General features: G+C 28.1%; 2 protein-coding genes across 6 annotated transcripts in view; one reads left to right on the top strand and one right to left on the bottom strand.

The window, feature by feature from the left end:
* Positions 1 to 19,133, bottom strand: part of LOC142325267 (mitochondrial proton/calcium exchanger protein-like) — a 71,779-nt gene extending 52,646 nt beyond the window's left edge. For both annotated transcript variants that reach the window (XM_075366797.1, XM_075366798.1), the window contains exon 1: positions 18,949 to 19,133. In XM_075366797.1, the coding sequence (XP_075222912.1) occupies positions 18,949 to 19,015 (67 nt within the window). In that variant the 5' untranslated portion in view covers positions 19,016 to 19,133. The remainder of the gene's footprint in view (positions 1 to 18,948) is intronic.
* A 582-nt stretch (positions 19,134 to 19,715) lies between these two features.
* REPTOR (repressed by TOR) overlaps positions 19,716 to 23,270 on the top strand; it is a 67,343-nt gene continuing 63,788 nt past the window's right edge. For 2 of the 4 annotated variants that reach the window (XR_012756507.1, XM_075366799.1), the window contains exon 1: positions 20,195 to 20,625. The gene's annotated coding sequence lies outside the window, so the exon portion shown is untranslated. Of the gene's footprint in view, positions 20,006 to 20,194; positions 20,626 to 23,270 lie in introns of those variants that run through there. The other 2 variants (XM_075366802.1, XM_075366800.1) reach the window with 2 other exon arrangements.

The following is a 23,270-nucleotide window of genomic DNA, read 5'->3' as shown; positions in this document are numbered from 1 at the left end:
AAGCCTTGTATTTTCTAACACTAGGCATGTTTTTAATTTTGTTGTTTATTTTATTTAACTCATTTCAATTAAGGATATACTAACAATTATCAATAATATTTATGTTCCTATATAATAGCAACATGTCATCAACATACCAATATGTTGGTATATATTTTATCATTCATCATATTACAAAAAAAAAAAAATTGTATACTAAAAGTTAAAGTTTATGAATAAAGCAGTATTTATAAATGGTGAAAGCCATTACTGAAGCCAGAAAATACCTCTACTCGTTTAAGTGTCTATAATTTAAAGGTCTGAAAAAACCAGTTTTAGTTAATGAGTCTTTTATTTATATTTCACTTAATGCAAATAATTAACTAGTAGGAAACACAGTAGGTCTACAACTTGAGCATTAATTAATAATTTGAAGTACTGTGCAATACAGCATAATTATTCAATAATGACCGTTTATAAAATATGTATTTACCACAAATTAATCACTTGGTTCACTGTAAATAAACAACTTTTAAGAATAAAAGTTGTGCTAAATACCTTCACAATATTAAGAAAACTGAGAATTAAAAACTTAATAAAAATAATAATTTGTTTTTAAATAAACTAAGAAATTTAAAAAAAAGTTTTTTTTTTACAATTTCTTGTTGGACAAAACTCCTTTACTAAATTAAAAGTAAAACATTGCACTGGGTTCACCAATTTTCTAATTCCCGTAACCAACTCAACTTGCTGGATGGCTTCAGCTCATAATGTAATCTTCAATAGTGCTGTTACCATAACCTCTTTTGCAAACTATCTTTCACTTCTTCCACGGTTTTGTTGTGAAGTACTAGATAACTAGTATTACATTATAAGTATTACATAAATTTCTGCCAAAATCAATACTAGCTTGCTTCTAGGTTGTAACTCATTCTGCATTTACAAGCAATAATGTCATTGACTGCATTTACACTAGAAATAATATTTCCTTTAAGAAACCCAGTCTTATAAAAATATTATAATATTCCTAATAATTGCAAAGTGTTTGTTTTTTACTGCACATGAAATTGCACCAATGAATGCACGGTTGAGTGAACAATCAACTGGAATAGGCATCAAGAATGACCACTGAAGTAAAGAAAGGAGAATGCTTCTAAATAAATACAATACACGAATAAGAAATTAAACAATATCTGGTTACAATAGTGTAGTTAACATAAGTTAAACACAAATTATTTTTACAAACATGTTTTACATGTTTAAAAAAAAAAAATCATGGGACTGGCAACTGGAAAACTGTCTGGCTCATTAACATAAGTTTCATTACAAATAAATTATATTAAATCAAAAATATGACACTAACAACATAGCCTTATTATCAACCTTACTTCTTTGGAATGGAAGTGGAATACAGTTAATTTTAAACAATGCCTGTAGATCTGAATTCATTATGTATTGAGATAAGAAAAAACTTAATACTTTTTTATTAAGGAGCACTTTTATTAAGTAGTCCTAATTAAAATTTATTTTACACTGTTCAAAAGTAACCAAATTTCATATTCATTCCAAACAAGTAAAATATATATATATTAATGTAGTGTTAGTGGTACTTTCTAAGCTGATTCTACGAGTGAAAATAATAAATGTGGATCCAGAAATGCTCTGTTAGCAAATTACAGCAAGCAAAAGATTTCACCTTAATTCTGGACAGTGAAATAAAATCTTACTGAAATTCTAGGAATACCATTGTATTAAAGATAAAAATAAAATTAAAGAATCAATAAAATAAAAATAACACAGTATACTAATGTTATTTAATAATAAACTTTATCTATATTTCTCGAATTCACTATCAAATTGAAAATTTATGATTTTGTAAGTTGGTTAACAGGATCAACTGGCCAAAAATTTTACATCATATCAACAGTGCATTGCATGTTCTGCATTACTGCTGCAAATTGTTGCTAGTACAATGCAGTTAATAAGTGTGTGTTTATTTTAACTGACGTCATACTGCAGCAATGCCTTTGTTATTTATGACTGAGGATTACAACAATATGTTATTTATGACTGAGGATACAACAATATGTTATTTATCTTGGGGGTGTATGTGATGGAAATGCACACATATTCTGCTGCTGCAGAATATCAAAAATACTCTCCTAAGTACCAAATCCTAAAACAATTAGTCGAACATTCCATATACTATACACATCAAGATACACTTCCCAGCATTAGTATTCACTGCGACATTTCTGTCCATCATGATGCTGATATTATTGAGGCTATTCAATGCAGTCTGGCTGTTATTACTGTGATACCTTTCCCAGAGGTTTGCAATTTCCCAGTCTTTAGTGTGGAGAACATTTCGTATCAACAAGCTGCATCCTTATGTAATCAACAAATACAAAATCTTCAACAAAGAGATCATCCTCTTAGTTTGCAATATTGTAACTGCTGGTTGAATATGAATCATTGTTTGCACAGGTTCATTTTATTTACAGGAAGCTGAGTCTGTTCGGGAAAGCATCAATAACCTTTGCAATGGACACACTTGCAAAGTGTGTCATGTTTGGAAGTCAATTCAAACATGAATGTAATTTCCAACACAGAATTAGCATCACTGTGCGGTGTGGTCTAGTTAACTATCAATTAATGGGACCATTCATTCTCCTAGGATGTCTAAACGCCAAAATTTACTTGGAATTCTTTAAGAAACAAATTCCTAGAATTTCGGTAAGGTTTTATTTCATTATGTGCCCAAGAAACAGAACGAAATCTTTTGATAGCTGCAATTGGCTAATGTTGCTGAGCTAATGTCTATATGAACTTTCTTTATTATTTTTGCAAGTAAAATGAGCTTAGAAAGCTCCTCTAACATTACATGAATCACCTGTATGTATGTATTTATATATATATAATTTTTCCCCTAATTTCATCTTGGATCATCATGTTTAGCAAATTCAAAATAAAAATATTATTAAAACAATTTATATTTTATTGTTAAATCATTCAGTATGGCTACCGTTACTCAATAGACATTTCATTCTACAATCTACATCTTACTTTACATTAAATAGTATCTCTGGTGAGATTTCAGGTATTACTTGAATGTTACAATACAACTATTAGATTTGGGAAAGTAAAAACACCTTCCTGGAATTACCTAAATTTCAGAATTTTAAAATAATGGGAATATACTTTTAATAAATTAATATGTTTTCTCTCAAAGTTGTAAAGCTGTGTTTGGAACACCTTAGATCATGATAGAAATCAAAATTCAAAGAAAAAGTAAAAGATCACATAATACAATGTTTATATCACCATTTAAAAATTTTCATTATATTTTTTCTTAATTTATCAGCTAGAGAATGCAGCTCGCATTTTTTTTCAAAAGATTTTTAAAACAGATATTGTATAACATTGGAATAATTTTCCGAGTTTGGCAAAAAGTTATACTATCTAAAAATTTTGTTATTTTTAAGTCCTGTGACTTTTCTACCTTTTCTATTGTCCTGTGAACCTTTTCTACTGTGAAAATAATGGAATCATATAAACATATGTCCTAAAATGCTTCATTTGCGAGTTACACTTAGTGAAAGATTTTGCTTGGATTTCAGCTATGCAGCTGAAATGAGGTCAATCAGAAATTTTTGGGGCTTAATTAAGAGGCAGAATTAGTGATTTCTTAATGGCCTTTGACATGAAAAATCGAATAAAATATGTAGAATTGAGACATCATATAATAGAAGCTTTTAAGCACATTAATAATGATGTTATTATCACTATTAATAATGATTCTATTAGATGTGTCCAACTAGCATGGATTCAGTTCAGCTGAGCTGAACTATGCATTAAACAAAATAGCAGCCACTTTGAGCAACTGCTTTGAAAAAATCTTTGCAGCTCTATCAAGTATAACCATTTTGATATTTAATAATTTAAAAAAAAAAACCAGAAATATGTGATTATTTTTTTAAATTATTGATAAATTTTCTATTTTTTTTTCATTTACATTATGTTATTTCAAACACTGATAAAAATTGTTCTGTTTAAAATTGTATCACTTTTCCTATCCAGTTTGTATGTTTTGTTTCTAATTAAAGTTTTCAAGTTTGTGTTTAATTTTAATAAAAGTTATCAATTTTCTCAAAATTAAAGTTTGTATAAAGTTAACCAGAAATTTTTATTTGTTTATAAGTAAATTAACAAAGTTATTTTATTACAAACCTAAAAAAGTGTACTTTCCGACAATACTTTTTCGTGTTTTATCCAGATTTTCTTAAAACCTATGTTTAATAGAGGTTTGGGACCACTTTTATTCAATTTCTTAAATCATAAGGAAGCCCCTAATTTATCCATCGATTTGTATCCCAAGAACTTTAGTACAGTTTAATTTTACAAGGGAGCAGAAAACAAGGCTAAATGTTTTGCAGGCTCAAACTCGGTCAAACCATTTTCTGACCTAAATTTATATCAAAATTTTTTTTTATTTTTGGCTACAGGATCATCTCTTGAGATTGCAGTGCAATTTGGTATCACCTGTATATATTTATATACATATATATATAAAATACAATGTAAAATTTAAATGGGATTTTTAACACAAAAGAATCTCATGTGTCAAGGTGAAAATGAAAAAGATGAAGGTTATCTGTAATGAATATTTTAAAAGAGTAGATATTCACAGAACTAAGAAATAGTTATACATGCACACATATAAAAATTACAAACAGTAAAATTACTTTTATGGATTATATGTTATTATCGAATTATTAATATTACATTTTTTTAACTGATAAAAAAATAACATTAAAATAGAATCATTTTTGTCAACAAAATTATTTCATGAAATTATACCCTAAATCAACTTAATTTTTAAAATAATATTAGCAAAATATCAGTAACAAATTTAAAAGAAAAAAATTCCTTAACTTCAATAATAAAAAAAGTAATAAAATTGTGGGTTTAAATTTAAAAATCATAAAATATATTATTTAAAACAAATTAATAACATTTTAGCAAATGTTAGGAAACAGAAACAATAATGATTAATGATAAAGACTGAAAAATATTAGAATAAATGGATGAAACCTTCAGTTACATTACTTCCTGCTACTCAATTAAAATAATATAAATAATCTATTTAACACATGCTAACAGATAAAATAACAATGACTTGCCAGCTACTTAAATTATTATGTAACAGTCCACTACACAGTGAATGTATTAGATTATGAGAATTATTAAAATACTTTAATTGTTTCAAAAGATAAAAAGTTACTTTTACTGTTATCAATTTTTATGATTAATCTCAATTTAATAACTATCAAATACTACAACACATTCAACCTATTAACATAATTTTTTATTAATTAAGAAGTAATTTTATTATTACTGAATTATTTTTAATAAAATTGTTAATTTATGAATAATCTCAATTTAATATCAAATACTACAACACATTCAACCTATTAACATAATTTTTTATTAATTAAGAAGTAATTTTATTATTACTGAATTATTTTTAATAAAATTGTGCAAATAAATCCAGTTTTTTTGAATGAAGGAAATATAGAAACATAATATTCCTAACATAAATGAACAGTACAGAATGAAATAGGACAGTCTATATAAAAATTACAATCTGACAGTTTTATGTTTACACTTCATTTTATCACCTACTGCCATAAAATAACCTATATTTTATTGATCTATTTTAACATGGGCAAGAAAAAAAAGAATGAACTAATTTTATCTTTCATAACTTTTGTCATAAAAACTACTATATTTGAATCTTGACCCATCATACGATTACATAATAATGTCCCCTGATAAGAAACTGATATGATAAGGCAGTAGTAGCTAGTCCATCATGCACGAGTAAGTAAATACTTGAGTCACATTAACTTGCAGTTCAATAAACCACACTATAAAACTTTTTCAAAAATATCCTTTTAAAAGTTTATGTAAAGGTCAAGATACAAAACGGAGATAAATTTACTAAGATCTTAAAATTTATCAATTTAAATCCCAACTACTTTATCAAAAACAGCTCAGCTATTTTATTAGTATTTGCTGAAATAAAAGCATTTAAAAAAACAAAAAATGTAGAGAAAGACATTTTCAGTTATTTATTTATATAGAATTATACAATAATTCTTTCTAGTTATTTTTAACTGATATTCAAATAGGCTCTAAAATTAAAACCAAAAAGAATCCATGTTCAAAATAAATAACTTATAATTATGTATATAATTTTAAATAATATCAGCTACATTCATTAATGATTAAAATTATTTCTCTCCAGAAAAATTATTGTTCAAAGAAATAATTCTCTCAAAAATAGTAATTAATGTAAGAAAAATAAGAGCCTAAACACAGTAAACGGTTGATTTCTTGTTCGTTTATGAACTGATTCCTTTTTACTTTTCATGACAGACCAACAGTTTTTTGAAAGGGTGCCAAAAACAATTTAAATTTTGTGATGTGCCAACATTTTTGTTCAATGCAGAGTTGAGATTACATCTTTTGAACAGTTTTTAAGGCTTCAATGTCTATGTCATAAGCCATAAATAAATATTCAGAACAAATATTCAAAAGACCTAATGAATGAAAAATTTATGAAAAATGGACTTCAAAATTTCATTACCACCTGGATACCAGAAATCAAACAAAAGAAACCAATAAATAGGTATATTATTACTATCAATAAATAAAAAAAAAAATATCAAGAAAATTATCACATAAAAAAAATTACAAAAATTGTATTTAGGGTAAACAAAGTAAAAGAACTAAGCAGGTTTAAAGTTCTCACCACTAAAATTAAAGTGTAATCAATAAAAACACATTAAAAATCTATAATTAAAAAAATTTCATCTGAAAATATGTTACAATAATTAAAAGGTTTAATTAAAAAACAAAAACACATGCAAGCAGTAAGATGTAAAAACAATAAGTTTTTCAAAAAACATAATAGAATGAGGAATACAACCACATAAAAGATAAATTTCATACTGTAAGCAATACTGTACTCTAGATTAGCTGCACCATAGCAGTAGAAATAATATTTCATTAATTAATTTATTTCATTATTCATTCTGGTACGATGTAAAAAGTGCCATTTTCAGAATATGAGCTTGCGTCTGCAAATAAATCTTTCTAGTGTGAAAGAAGTTTCAATTGAAATTTCCAACGTATATAGTTTCAATAAGCTAATATCATGTTTGATAAATAAATTTTGAGACAAAAATGTAAATAATCCAATAAGCCTGGCCAATTTAGACACAATGCATATTATGTTATAATGTGGCCTAGACACAAACAGTTTATTACAACCTCCAACTTTTTCTTGTAGGAGAGCATCACAGCAATGCAATGTGGTAATATGTGAAGATCTGAAGAATAGGTAATAGGTAATATATGGAGATATGCATTCTCTAATCCACAACAAAAGCGTAGCCAACCAAATTATTATGATTGGAATCCATTAGTATACATAACTGCATCTGATCTCCGAGAGAAATTTAGAAAATTTTCATTGAAAAAGTAAGACTCTTAAACTTAACTTGTACATTTTTAATGTGAAATCAATATATATGGTGCACAACTGCTAAGATGAATGACACTGGTTAGAAGAGACCGCAGGTACAGTGATACTATATAAACTAAACAAGGATTGAGATCTTATTGAGGCTGGTGACTGTATGTTTTTCATACTGATGAAAATACATATTCCTAAACAGAATATTCTGGTTGGGACTTGATAAGGGCTGTGTACTGGTTCTGTTTATTTCAAAGTGATAGTTTACCACATTTGACCAGAAGGCTCACAACAGGGCTTGAAGGAAAGGCAGTTGTAGGAAGTTGAAGGTACAAACTGTACATTGTATGTATTCTTAATGATGTAGGATAAACCAAGGAGTACAAATCACTACTGTAATCTGAATGAATCGTGTATCAGAACTCAGTAGAAATGTAACATATATAAGACCTGTTTGCATCCCAATGGCTAATGAGTGGTTACGCTAACTGGGCAAGATATGTAGCATATGTAAGGTAGGTCAAACAAGCCACCTAAAACAAACCAGGTCAACAATTAACCAAGGTCAAACATCCCAAAAACCTTCATTTCTAAGCAAATCTGAAAACTCTCACATTTCAGGAACAGACAGACAGTTTCATCAAATGTTAAGCATTTTAATTATGTAATGAACTGACGCATCACCATGAAAGGATCTCACTATGAAAGCATTTATGGAGTAATGCTGTTCTTTTCAATCTTTGTAGATGAAAATGGCAGCGAGGCATTGGATCAGGTTTATTTTGATAACGGGACTTACTTTCACCTGAATGATTATTTGAACTATCAAAATAGCCAAATATGAACTAGTAAAAATCATCATACTTTTCACAATTGCATTTTTTCCCTATATACTAACTGGAGAATGAAGTATACTATGAGGTAATCTTAAAGTTAACTGCACTTTAACAACAAACATGAAAAGGCAAATGAACCAGCAAAGTGGTGATGATTTGCACTATTTGTCAAACTTTTAATGCTAGAACCAAAGCTTCGGCAATATTCTGGACATCTCTTGATACAAACTAGACTTTAAGATTTCCAGGTCTTACAAACTAGACTTATTTAAGTGCCATTTTTTTAGAATAATTTTCATATACTTCGTAACTGAAAATATGATTAATTATTAGTGAACAAACAGAACAAGTGCCTGTAAATTCCACAAAACAGTTTAAGAGCTAACATGTGGGTTGTATTAAATATTCTTAACTTCTATTGTGAAATTAAAAATATGTGATCTGAATATTTTTGTAATTGGGTCTTACATTGTGAAAAATAGTTCATATATATAAATTACAAAATCTGGGTTGTACTATTTTTAAAAAACTACGTATATGGTCTATATACAATGCATATTTTCTCATATACATGTCTTCATTCCAGACTGTTCCAAGAAGAGATAAAAGAAAACCATTTAACAAAATTGTAGGGATAAATAAAGAGCACCATTAGTAAAGTTTCTAAAAACGATACAATTTATGAACTGGACTGTTATAATAATAAGATCGTAGAGACCATTGATGAACCACACTGTAAATTAATCTTCAAAATGAAAAGAAATTTAGAACATAACAACTAGGAAATGTGTTTACTGTAATTTTAGGCATGTCTAAATTTATTTTAAAAATGATCCTAATTACTTTCTCAAAAGAATAATCTACATGTGCATGTCCAGGTCTCTAGCATCATGTATAATCTAAAAAAAACCTTAAATTTCATGAATAAAAATTTAAAGGCTGCAGGACTTAAAATCTAAGTGATAGTACTCTTCCTTAGTTTCTTTTTATCACTTCTTCAATATCAGTACTAGCATAGGGCAAGTCAGAAGATGAACTTACATCTAATTCTCAAATCCTCAATCCACAACTACTAAACCATACAGTGGTCCGTCCTTTTCTGTTTAATATTTGGAAAAACTGAAATATTGCAATATTTGAACTGTTCTTTTTCAAAATGCATTCTATCTTCAGAAAACCATAAAAAAATTAATAGTATTCAAAAAAGTCAGCTCTTCTATCTCATCTAGCCCCTACCTGAATTAAAAAAATAATCAAAGTATTATGATAATTGATCTGCTCCTTTGAAATTTAGAATGTAATTTTTTAGAAGCCTGTATTGTCATAGAGTTTAGGCTCCCTTGCATTCTCAGGCAACCCAAAATGCAAGTTCCCTTAAATTTATTGTTATATTCATTTTTTTCACATATTAAAGTTCCTGGGAGAGAAAAAAAATTCATGGTAATAAAGAAATTCAGGAGACCCCCTTGCCTTTCTGTACCTTCTACTCACCTATTCTGCTAGCTTTCCTAAAACAAATTACATAATCCAAACATTTCATTTTATTAAAGTTTTCTGCTTAATAAAATGAATGTCCAGTCTAAAACTTCAAAGTATTATAAGTAGGGTCACTGAATTTTCAGGAACTCTAGTCATCTACTCCCTTAAATTAACAATCAAAATACTAAGATATTCCACCATTTCTTTTTCATAGGGTAAGTAAAAAACTTTTATCAAAGAAAAATTAGGACCCCGAGCCATCTTGTACTCCAAAGTTTTAGGAGATAAGAAATAAACAATGATGACAAAAAGATCTAAGAACCTCAATGTACTGCTTCACGTAATACAAATATTTTCATAATTGTTTTGTGCTTTTGAAGACATAATAAGCTAGTACATAATAAGGTAGTACACCATCTGGGTACTGAAAACCTCCTTCAACCAATAAAAATTTGATTGATGCAATCATCTACTCAACCGGTTTTTAAGATGAGCAATCAAACTATGTCCTTATATAATAATACAGATTTTTTTTTTGTAGCCATTGATTATAGGATCATCAAACTCTGAGACCTGATTTTCTTGGTTAGGGAAGGAGATCACTCTCATCTTTTTTTTTTTAGGAATGGTATCAAATTAGTTATGTCCTCTTGCTTTATTAGTCAATCCATTTAAAGTGACCCAAGGGTGGTTGCTTGATCAATTAAAAAAAAATTGAAACTTACCCACTTGTTTCCTAAGTAAGTCTCAGGATCTTAAAACTATCTTTTTTAAATTTTTTATTTAAGTATTTAGGCCATTTTTGTTTTGATATGCACACCTATTTTTGTAATTGTAAGGGTTTACGGAAAAAATTATAACTAAAAAATTGATCCTGGAAGGATGAAACAAAAAGCAATTTATTCATATTTTCTCAAGGTAAAAGAATGGTCCAGTGGTTTATTTATCTATATCTCTTATTTCAATCAATTATTTATCTATCTATGAGAAAATTACCAATAAAGTTGAACATGAAAATTGTGAAATATCACTTTTGGTAATTTTTTCAAAAGGCAGGGATGGCATACACAGTTTGAATTATTATTTTATATGTAGGTACATATTATCAGTTTTACCATAAATAATATTAATGGTGATATACTTACCCCTAAATTTTTATGAATTTTTGAAAACTAATTTTTTTCAAAAAATTCAAATTTTGGCTTCAAATAACTCTGTTGGGGCTGGTGATAAAAATCACAAATTGCACAACTTACAGTGTTTTTATTACAGTGTAGATATTTATGGAAAATAAAAAAATTTCTTGTGTATTGTACTAATAAAAATGTTATAAACGTCTCGAAGATCATGAAAAATGTGTTAAAACAACACGATACTATTTTGACTCGCTAAATAAGTGCTCCAAAAGGGGTTTTTCTTGTCTTCTTGATAATTTAATATTTTTATACTTATTACTAAAGTTGAAATAGACTTGTTTGAACCATTTAACTGCAGTGTTCATGTTATAACAGGCACTTCAAGTCATTTCCAGTCATCAGGGGAAATTCATGTTGCAACATACTCATTTATGCTTGTTGCATCATTTAGCTTTGTAGTTACAGACTGGTCAGTCTGACATTAGTCAATGACCTGGTCACATCTTAAAAGAGTAAAATGTCATCACTTTACAGACTCAAATTTGATCCATGTTTGGAAGTGTTTATTAAATAAATAAGTTTTAAAATCAGTTAAATTTTTACATTATTTTCAAGTAATTTCACGTAAAACAATGGAAGAACCATTGAAATTAGAAATTTATGTGACTGAAGAGCGTCATAAAACAGTGTATGGTACAATGCCAAAAGAACTCATTAAAATTTGTGAATTTGGTGATGAAAAACCAACAACTTATTTTTTTATATGTTAATTCAGATGTCACTGGTGTTTGTAAATATCATGAAAAAATGTTTTTGGCAAAATTCAGTCATCAGCATGGACAGTTCTGTTGTGACCCTTTGAGAATTCATAAAAAAGACAGTTAAGAAAAACTTAAGACAAATAACATTAGAGCAAGCTCCTAAAGACCACATTTTCCCAATTTAAATTTAGTTTCTGGAAAGTCACTTTATGGTAACTATTTCAAAAGTATCTTTTCAAAAATGCAAAAATTTTCAAAAGTGGTAGATAGTAGCCTCAAAAATGACAATGTGCTGGTTCATTTTTTCCACCCACCTGGACCACGTACATCATTTTAAAAGCCTCAAGACAAGTGTGGGCACCGATCTGAAAAGCTCTGAGAAAGTTGACACCACTTGAACTAACTGCAGTGACTGGTTGTTTTCACAATTTCAAGAGAATTATCAGAAGAGATATCACAGCTGTTGGTTAACCACACTAAATAATAAACTTACATTGCTACAAAAACAGGCTATTTCATTGAAGAGTAATTAAAATTTTGCTACAATTTATCTTTTCTTTGATAGTGTTTACAAAAATAAACGAATATAAAAATAAAAATGAATTCTTGAAAAAAGATGTAGCCTACTCATTGAAATCTCAATTTGGGTAAGTTTTACAAACATTTTTGAATCAAAATTGTATTAGGTTACTGGTATTGATAAAGTTATCATTAAATTATGACCTATAATTAATAATTTAAACAAAAAACCTATTTTAGAAATATTGAAAACGTCAACTTATAACATAGGGGCTAAATATAAAAAATTTAAAGTACAAAGAAGACACGAAACCCCCTTGGAGCACTTATTTAGCGAGTCAAAATGATATCACTTTTAACAAGTTTTTCATGATTTTAACATATACCTACATATAAAAAATTAATTCAACCTGTGTATGCCATCCCTGCTTCTTGAAAAATTTACCAAAAGTGAAATTTCACCGCTTTCCATGTTCAATTTTATTGACAATTTTCTCATACAAAAAAGAGATAGGTAAATAAACCAGCTTGGTTTTTAGGGACACTTCAAATGGATTGACCCCACTGCAATTAATAAAAAAATTAAGAAATACATTTTTAAACCATTCACTTTCAAAACACATTCTGCTAGTAAATACTCAACATGGAGATGATGTCCGATTCTCTTCCCAGTAGGCACTCTAGTAATTTCAGTTTAAAAACTGAATTACTGGCATATTTAAATTATTGTACTCCTTCAAAAAGTGCTCTGCTTTCAGAAGCCTGTTAAAAAATTTACCATTTACCTCCTTGCCCTCTTCTGTTTACATATATTGCAGTATTTGTTTTTTTTCAAAGCTTTAAGAGGATAATAAAAATTTAGTTGTACCACAGTTCAGGCTTTCAAAAACATTCAATAAAAAAAAATCTAACTGTTACTTTAATTCAAACTGTAATTTTTAACACACATTGGGTACAAAAGAAAAGCAAAATACTCTACTCTGTATTGCTTAAGAGGTTTAGGTTAGCTTATCCCCCTAAATTAAAAAAAAACTGAAATAATGTAATACTTGAATTACTAAATTTTGAAAACTGTGTACTATCTCTATGGCTCAGAAAAATTGTTGTGTCATATGTCACAGAATTCAGGCCTATACAATCCTAGATCTCCCTGGCATTTAATTTACAAAAAATGTAATATTCAACAATTCTTTTTCAAAATGTGTTGTTTATAAAATGTAAGTAAAAGAAATGTTAAAAAGGATTGAGCACATTTGTTCCAAATCCTCTAGTAAAAATTGGGTGAGGTTCCTAAAGTAATCTCATTAAAAAAAGTGCCAACTTCCTTCATCAATAATAAAATTGAGAACTATTTTCACTCTTACATACCTAACATAATTTCTCATTTTGAGTTCTTAAATAAATAATTTATTAGTAAAACTATATACATTCAAAATAGTAACAAAATATTGTAGATTAGTAAATCTAAAAAAATGGAAACACACTTTAAATGGAAAATTTTCTCGAAAAAGAAAAGAAAAAACATTCAAATAGGTAGGGTGATATAGTAAAAAAGTTCAGTTGCTCATAAAAATTCAACTGCTTTTCATAAAAAATTTGTTAATATCAATAACACCATACACATGAATTTCCATTCACTTTTCTTAAATTTGCTTTAAATTAACTTCCAGCCCAGCTTAAATTTAAATCTTAGAAACTGTAACGTATCACTTAGTAGCTGCTAGTTCTAAAATTTCTGAGTATTTACACAGATTCATATTTAAACTCTGGGCCATTTACATTTATATGTTCTTTGAATTTTATCAGGTTATTCTGTGACTTATTTTCTATTTGTTCAATTTTTTTATCATGAATAGAATATCTGGGGGGTTCTGCACCAAAGTCATATACTGACACTTTTTAGTCATATACTGACACCTAATTTTAATTATAAACCTTTAACTTCTATATACTGCATACTCTCAACATTATTATTCTTTTAAAAAAAAGTAACATGACATAATACTGCATGAAGTATAATTTAGCAATTGCCAATACCTAATTTAAAAATCATAATAGAAGAATATACACTTGGAAAAAGCCAGGCGATACTGCAAGGTATCAGATAGATTATATCATGGTTAAGCAAAGATTTAGAAATCAACTCGTTGACTGCAAAACTTACCCTGGAGCAGACATTGATAGCGACCATAATTTGGTGATAATGAAATGTAGATTGGGGTGTAATAACCTGAAGAAAAGGTGTCAGATGAATAGGTGGAATTTAGAGAAGCTTGAGGAAGAGGAGGTAAAGAAGATTTTTGAGGAGGACATCGCAAGAGGTCTGAGTAAAAAAGATAAGGTAGAAAATGTAGAAGTAGAATGGGAGAATGTTAAAAAGGAAATTCTTAAATCAGCAGAAGCAAACTTAGGCGGAATAAAGAGAACTGGTAGAAAAGCTTGGGTTTCAGACGATATATTGCAGCTGATGGATGAATATAAGAATGCTAGTGATGAACAAAGTAAAAGGAACTTGAAATGTGGTGCTATAGGAGAATGTTAAAAATCAGATGGGTGGATAAAGTGACAAATGAAGAGGTATTGCGGCAAATAGATGAAGAAAGAAGCATTTGGAAAAATATAGTTAAAAGAAGAGACAGACTTATAGGCCACATACTAAGGCATCCTGGAATAGTTGCTTTAATATTGGAAGGACAGGTAGAAGGAAAAAATTGTGTAGGCAGGCCACGTTTGGAATATGTAAAACAAATTGTTAGGGATGTAGGATGTAGAGGGTATACTGAAATGAAACTACTAGCACTAGATAGGGAATCTTGGAGAGTTGCATCAAACCAGTCAAATGACTGAAGACAAAAAAAAAAAAAGAAAGACATAATACTGATTTCTGATACACAATTATTTCATGGTTATGGTGGTTCAACTGATTGCCACATTATATAAAACTATTGCTTGGGAAAAAATTTAAAAATACCTTAAGGAATATCAGATAATTTTTAATATAGTTAATTATATATGAATTTGTATAAAAATGACTAAATTATATGTTGTGTTGATGCGCCATGAATTATCTGGCTTCACTCAATTAATTATAATAAAAAAGAGGTACTAAGCAAAACAGACACTAACATACATATCTATATATCCTAATTTTCCTCTTTTATATTGTTGATTACAGGACATTAAATAATCAAGAAATGAAACATTTTTAATAACAAATGTTTTTATCTTTTTAAAAAGTTTTCCTTGTAGTATAATTATTACACTTGGGATAAAGGTAAAGAAAATATTAAGAATGGTCAAGTTTGTACTAATTTTTTTCATAACATGTTTTACTATCAAAGAAAATAAAAAAATTATTTTCACAAAATAATGCTCTGCTTTCAGATGTCAATAATTAAATGAAAAATTTTGAAGATGTTTTAATTCCTTCCCATCATCATCTCCTTTGCTAGCTTAGTTTAATAAAAATATTAAGAAAATTATTCTTAAAAAAAAAAACAAAAATCATTGTTCTGCAAACTACTTCAGATCCTAGACTCCAGTCACATAATTAAAAACTGAAATATTGTGATATTCATAACAATCTATCACCAGACATCAGCTAAATACCAAAGAGGTTTGGTACTATTCCTTGCCACTCTAAACCCTTAGTCCTCTTAAATTAACAAAAATTAAAATATTCTAATATATCAAATTTTTTCTTCAAAATCTTCTACTTTTAGAGACAAGTTATGGTACTTACGTATTAACGCCACCGCAGCAGAAGTTGCGCTAATGCGCCAATAAATATAATCTAACCAAACTTAACCTGCACTCACTAACCTTGACTAATCAACAGTAATGTTTTGATTATTTAAGTAATAAATAATTAATTAGGTTAGGTTCAGCTCTTGATAATTGCGGTTGGTTTTTCTTGTATTCGTGGTTATTATTGCAGTTTCGTTAATAGTTCTGTTTCTTTTTCGTAGTTTGTTTTTAGTAGTTTTCCGATTGACATCTTTGTTTTTAAATAAAGCTGTAGCTGCGGTGGCGTTAATACGTAAGTACCCGAGTTACAAGCTCAGTGGTCTTAAAGTAGTCTGAGACCAGAATGGTCCAAATAATAGAATATTAAAGAAAATGTGATCTAAGATTAATGCTTAACAAAAAATTAGCATTTGATAACAAATATTGTAATTTACAGATATAATGTTAAACTTTAGCCAACATATTGCTTACAATGCAATCTTTCATGTCCTTATTAAAAAATATGTGATGCAAATTAAGGAAAAAATGCAAACAAATTCAGTGATGTAATTTGTACTGGTTACATTATATTTATCAAGCAGTAACAGAACAAATTCTAATTAAATTTTCAAGGGGGGATGTTTAATCTTATTCACTAATGTATTTACCTTTCAACATATAAGAAGAAAAATTTTCCTTTTAACTTTTAAAACAAATTAATTGAATGCATTTAAAAAAAATAAAACTACAAAATAAATGAATATGAAATTTATATTAAGAAATGTAGAAACACAATTAGAAATTTAAAAGTGGCTCTAACTGTCTTTAATGAAAATAGGTTCTTTTTTTACTATTCAAATGGAAAAATCATTCATGATCTAACAACAAGCAATGAACCTGGAATTTTATCAGTAAAATACAAATAAACCATATTAGTAGAATTTAACTGATTGCTGTTCTTGAGATAATCACAATTATAATTTATCTTGTTAGTTTATAGTTTACTGCACTGTTATAGTAACAGCAAAACCTGTGGTACAACTATAAACTGTTAATTTCAAGCAGGTTGATAAATGAATCCAGATGTTGTTAAGTTCAAAATGTATAAATTTTATTATCTTAGTTTATTTTAAGTTCAGTTTTTGTTTTATATTAAAAATCTATTAAAACTTACAACTGTGAAAACAATAAACAGTGATTTAAAATTAGAATTAGTTTATTAATGTAACCAAAAAAACAATTTTTATTAAAACAATATAAATTAAGAGAACTGCAATTACTTTTCCAAATTACTAATATTTGTAAATTTGACTTTTTTTCTAATAGTTAAGCAAAGTGAATAATTCTCATAACTAGTTCATATTTTCAAGTTACTTTTTTTTAAAGTTTAAAAACAACATAACTGAATATCAATTACAGAAGGTCATAAATGGCATTTCAGTGAAAAAAATCAATGAATGTATTACATTTATTGTTTCTCTTTTAAATACATCATAATACTTCTGAAATTTCTAAGTTATACTGCATAAGACTTTGTTAAATAAAATAATTTTTGGTTAAATTATGTTTTTGAAGTTTTAATATTAAACCAATATTTAATGTCACACTGTAATCTGTTTCACAAACCCAATATTACCTCAATATACATTGAAGTGAATCTAAAAGTGACACACAAAATAATCATATTTTGTTTATTTATTCATCATAATTCATCGTTCATGTTTTACCCTTTTACATAGCTGTATATTTATACTTGGCCTGAGTTAAGAATGCTAATTTATGTTATATATCTTTTAGAAAATTCTACATGAATTCCTGAACAAGATGTAAAATGTTTTTACTATTTGTACAACCTTCACATCAATTTATTTAAAAAGAAAATTTACAATTGTTTTTGTATTTTATAAATTCACTCCTATCTGAAAAATAAATTATTTTGTACACACACACACACACACATATATATATATATATGTATATAGATGTGTGTGTAAACCACTTTACAATTGACCCATAATATTATATTTTATATAAATCATACGGTTTTGTCAATCTAAAGTGAATTAAGAAAAAAACCACTTCTGAATTTCAACTTCATTCATACATGTTATTCAACTATAGACAGAGTTTGGGTATGAAAAAAAATTGCTACTGAATCCACTACACTACACAATCACCAACCATTAAGAAAAACATTTATTTTTACATTAAAATTTATCACAGAGATAAATTTTATTTAAAAATAAAAAATAAACTGAGCATAACAAATATTAGAAATAAATAGGATATTAGTTTTCATTTATAGAGTAAATTATAAACAAATAATAGAGTCTGGTCTTATTAATGTGATTACAACATCTCTCTTTTTGGAACTGTAATGAAGGTCAACATTCACATCTACCACATCCCAATAAATAAATGTTGATCTCTAAGCAGAAAATCACAATCAACTTCAATGTATGCTGCACTTTTAAGATGTACTTCAATTCAGACATAGTAATGATCTAAAACAAGGTATGCACTAAACTGATAACATAACCTTTACAGCACTGACCTAACCCAATTTAAAGATATTCACAACAAATAATTTTTCTTCAAACGTTTTAAACAGAAAAATATGAAGTTATTTCAAAGTAAATAGTTGAAGTACAAAAATAAAATTTTGGGGATATTTTGAAAAATAAAACAAATTTAACCACACAATTTGTAATCACAAATGCCCTTGCATAGGTTTCTAATAATACATCACGAAGTTGTTGCTTATCAACAAACCAAACAATTTTATAGTGTTTTTAAAGATTCATAAAAAAAAAAAAAAAATTGTCTAAAGGTACAAACGTACTTAGCAAAAAATATCTATAAATGTTACGATTAATCTATTTACAGAACGTTGCGAAACCGGTAAAATCTTGTGCCAAAAGGCATGTCATGCGTTATGGAAAAAATACACATTTGAAAGTTCAATTTACCTTTTATTAAGTGGTTGGTTCGCATAAATGCGGTTTTGTTGACACTTAAAAAATGTTTGGCATACATTTTTAACAGACGCAGCCTGTAGCTTTTTCGATGAACTCGCTTATTAATATTTACTTCTTAACAATACCAGCTGTAGTACCAACTTCCATTGTTGATTGATCAGTGATGACAACACGAACAGAATATTCTAAAAATCGAAATACGACGAAAAGCTATAGTACTCTTATAAGAAACTTAAGGATGAAAACAGTATCTATCATTATTTAATAATCAGAAATTATGAAATAAATGGAAATTTTAATGTGTTTTGTCCTGATGTAATAAGTAATAACAGCGAATAATACATTTCATGATAAAAAACGAGTATTGATTTGATTAAATGACATTAATTTTCATAGGTATTTTAACAATATTGAGTTACACAGTTATCATCTTCTTATTTCATCTTTATAGTTTATAGAGCTGAACGTCGATCACATGATAATTTTTTTTTTGTAAAAAAAAAATTGCGCAAAATTTTTGTCAGAACACTTATTTTATTTTTCTCCTTGAAAACTATTCATTTAATCGGCATTATAGCGAATACAATTTTACACTAAATACAATGGCAGATGTTAATTATTTTATTAACAAGAAGACCTTAGTTAGGCAATATTAACATTAATATTATTGGTTTAAGTTGCATTCCTTTGCATGATTGGTCAATGTGCTTCAGTCGATTGATCGTATTCATGTGACCTTTGAGTATTTTTAATACACATCATGTTTTTGTGCAAGTGAATTTGATGGTAGTGAACACTTTTATGTCAAATTTGCATCACTGTCTGTTTGTTCTATATCAAGTACAAATAAAAAGTTATTTAATCCGAAAATTTTGGTTAAACCGTTACTTAAATTGATTAAATTTATAAGTATAATAAATATTGGTGAAACTTTAAATTTAGCTCGTGTCTACTATCGCGAAACGAGATTAGCGCGGGAAATCCCTTCCATACTGTTTTGTGTTTTCTGCTAGAGTTGTGGCTGAAGTGTATCTAGACTGTTATTGTGGTAAGTAATTTTATTTTTAATAATATATTCATTTGACTAATAATTTTCATTTTTTATCTGTTTACGTACGAGTATATGTTGGCAGAATTTAGTATTCTGATGATCACTGCCAACATTACTAAAACAAAATTAGCGCCACAGGCCACCCAAATTTGTCATCCACGTTTGTTGTGCAATCTCGTGTAAGGATCGTACACAAGAGGAAGTAAACATTGAGTGAAGGTGCTTTCGTTGTTTTGTTTTGTTATTGATACTTTGACTTCAAGTTTGTGGTTGGTTGGCATATTTTCTCATTCTTTTGTGTCTATATTTGATTTAAATACTGAGTATTACTGTATTGGTATTTATTAAATTACTGTTCCTGTTAAAATATTGAACTATCTTTGTTTTCAAGGTTATGTGTCTTAGCAAGGCCACAGTTGTTTACCAGGAGTTCAAGGTCTAATAAAATGTAAATTGTGATCTAAATTGTCAACATATTACAAGTATTATTGTTCAGATACTGTAACTTTAATCGTAAGGTATCGTATTCAAGTTGAGAAAGTGATCATGACTGGAATAAAATTTATTAAAGTACTTTGGCTCATTGAAAGCAAAGTATGTTTGGATTATGGTTACAGGTACTTATTTATTTTGATTGTTACATTGAAACATTTAAATGGTGGGCTTAAATTCTTCTCTTTCGCATTTATATATTGTAATTATTTCACTACTTTTCCTTATCACTTTGTTATTTATAGCTGCACAATAGCTTCACTCTTTTCTAAAAAAAACCTTTCTATGAGTAGTTCAACTTGTAAAATATAAATGTTATGCTTCTTAAGTTTATTTACTTTTATGTCATGCTTGTATTTGTCTAAAGTAGTATTTGTTTCCAGTTTGCATTGTGTTGATACTGTTTTGGGTGTTACATAATTTTTTTTTACAAATTTCTTCTATAGTTAGCTAAAATAAATGTATAAAAAGTTATGTGTTAAATTTTCTGTAGTTTTGTATTATATTGTTTTATGGAATTAATTTAAACCACATTAAAATCTTAATTTTAGGTATTTGCTTAATTTAGGTTATATTTTAAAATAAATTTTCATTGTTTGGAGTGTATGATTTGTATTATTTGTTGTATTAATGTTGGAACCATTATTTATAATTATTTTTAAACCTTAAATGAATAAATTAATTAACTATTCACAAAGAATAATTTTTTTTGTTTTGTTTCAAAGTTTATTTTTAGAAAGCTGTGTGGTCTAACCTTGGTATGATAGAACAGAATTAATTTTTTTTTGTTGTTCATTTTTATATTAAGATTTGTGATGTGTATTAGTTTAAGTTTTAGTAAATACAAAGAAATGCATGAAACAATAACAATACCTTCTAAGCTATCACTCTTTCTTTCAATCTTCATATTGCATGGTCACTTCATAAGCCATTAGTATTATAATATAATTATGATAATTTCTTATTAGGGGGAAAAATAAAATTTGAATCTGTATGATTAAGAATGTTTATTTAGCCTTCACCTTTTTTTAAATTGTTGATGGTGCAGGTAGTTCACATTTTTATAGTGCATTCAAATGTAGAGCACATCTTCATCATTTGTTATAGACAAGTCTGTCTATAAAAAGGTATGCTATAAAATTTGATGTGCAAGGGGGGGGGGGCAGAGTAATTTATTCATATAGTTGTGCATTTATCTGTATTCATATTATCAGTTATTTATTTATATATAGGCACAAACATATATTTTGTATAATGTGGTGTATTAAAATGAAATTACAATATAACTAGATTTAAGATTACTCATATCTAGTATTTAAGTCTATTTCTTTAGTCCTATAAGTTATTGTGCTTACTGGGAAAAAGGTTTAAGATTCCTTTACAGATTGTAGGCAGTTGCTTAACTTTTTACATCATTGCACACGTAGAACTTTTGGAATATGCTTATTATAGAGTAGTAAAAATTGTATAAAATTAATTTTTTTTTTACATTTAAAAATATTAATACACATTAAAAAATAGTTCTCATCCAAAATTCAAAATAATTGATTTTAATATATATATATATATATTCCACCACATTTTAAAAATTATTATCTTTGAGGAAATAAATAGATATACTATTAATATCTTTGTAATTGTTCTCTCTCACCATAATTATTACATTATAGATCATATAAATAATTACCTTACTTGCAATTTAAGTTATGGTATTTGTATCAATAAATATAATTTACAAATCATTTGAAATTTTAAAATAGGAAAATTGTTTTATTTTATTATAAGAAATTTCAATGTTTCGGCTATTGTTAAAATAATTAATAAATCAAAAAAGTAGGATATGATCATTGAAGTACAGAGTGGCCATAAAAAAATAGCCCCTCCAACATCTTATGACGCTTCTGGTTGCCACCCCCCCTGTTCGTAGCTCTGATGGACTATACCGGCCCCTCCAACATCTACAGTAACCTATGCAAGATCAAACCTGTGCTAATCTTCAACGTGTGAATAACAAACCTGTGCTAATATTCATAGTAAATCTGAAAATGATCTCCACCAACAGCTAAATAAACTTGTGTGTACGGTTTAACAAATACCTGTGTCAATTCCGTCAGGGCAATACTACTAAGGCACATCCTGATATTCTTCAGTTCATGGATCATGTGGGGATTATTTTGATACACTCTTCCTTTCAACATTCACCATAAATAAAAGTCATATATTGGTGAGTCTGATAACCATGGCGGCCATAAGCCTGTGCTCACTGTTCACTCAGCAGTAAGCTGTTCATGAACGTAAGCAAGTGACAGATTGCCCCATTCTGCTGGAAAAAAGCAGTATTCTTCTTCTGTTAGCTGTTGAGCTAAGTCATCCAAAATGGTCAGTTAGATTAGATATCTGTGGTGTCAAAAAAAGATTGGACCAATAACACACGTGGCAAGCACAGAACATCACACTACTGATTTATCTTCTGGTCGTGTAAGAGTACCTTGTGTATTAAGTACAGATTTTCTTATACATAAAACTATGCCTTCTGACATTAAAAACATAAATGAGTCCAGCTGACCATATTCAACAACCAACAAAAAGTCACTTGTTTCCCCTGGTCAGGTTACTCCAATTTTTGTATAACTATGATGCAGTAGAGTTTCAACATCAAACTCTTCAGGACAGGTCTGCAAGTTGTTCTGCTCACTCAGATCTATTTTTACTCACGCTAGTTTTCTGGTAGTCTTCTGAGGACTATGAAGCATCACATCGGAAAAGCTTG

Source organism: Lycorma delicatula, chromosome 5 (assembly GCF_047948215.1).
Source record: "Lycorma delicatula isolate Av1 chromosome 5, ASM4794821v1, whole genome shotgun sequence".
In the NCBI taxonomy this organism is placed as follows: domain Eukaryota; kingdom Metazoa; phylum Arthropoda; class Insecta; order Hemiptera; family Fulgoridae; genus Lycorma; species Lycorma delicatula.
This window is presented reverse-complemented; position numbering and strand designations above follow the sequence as displayed.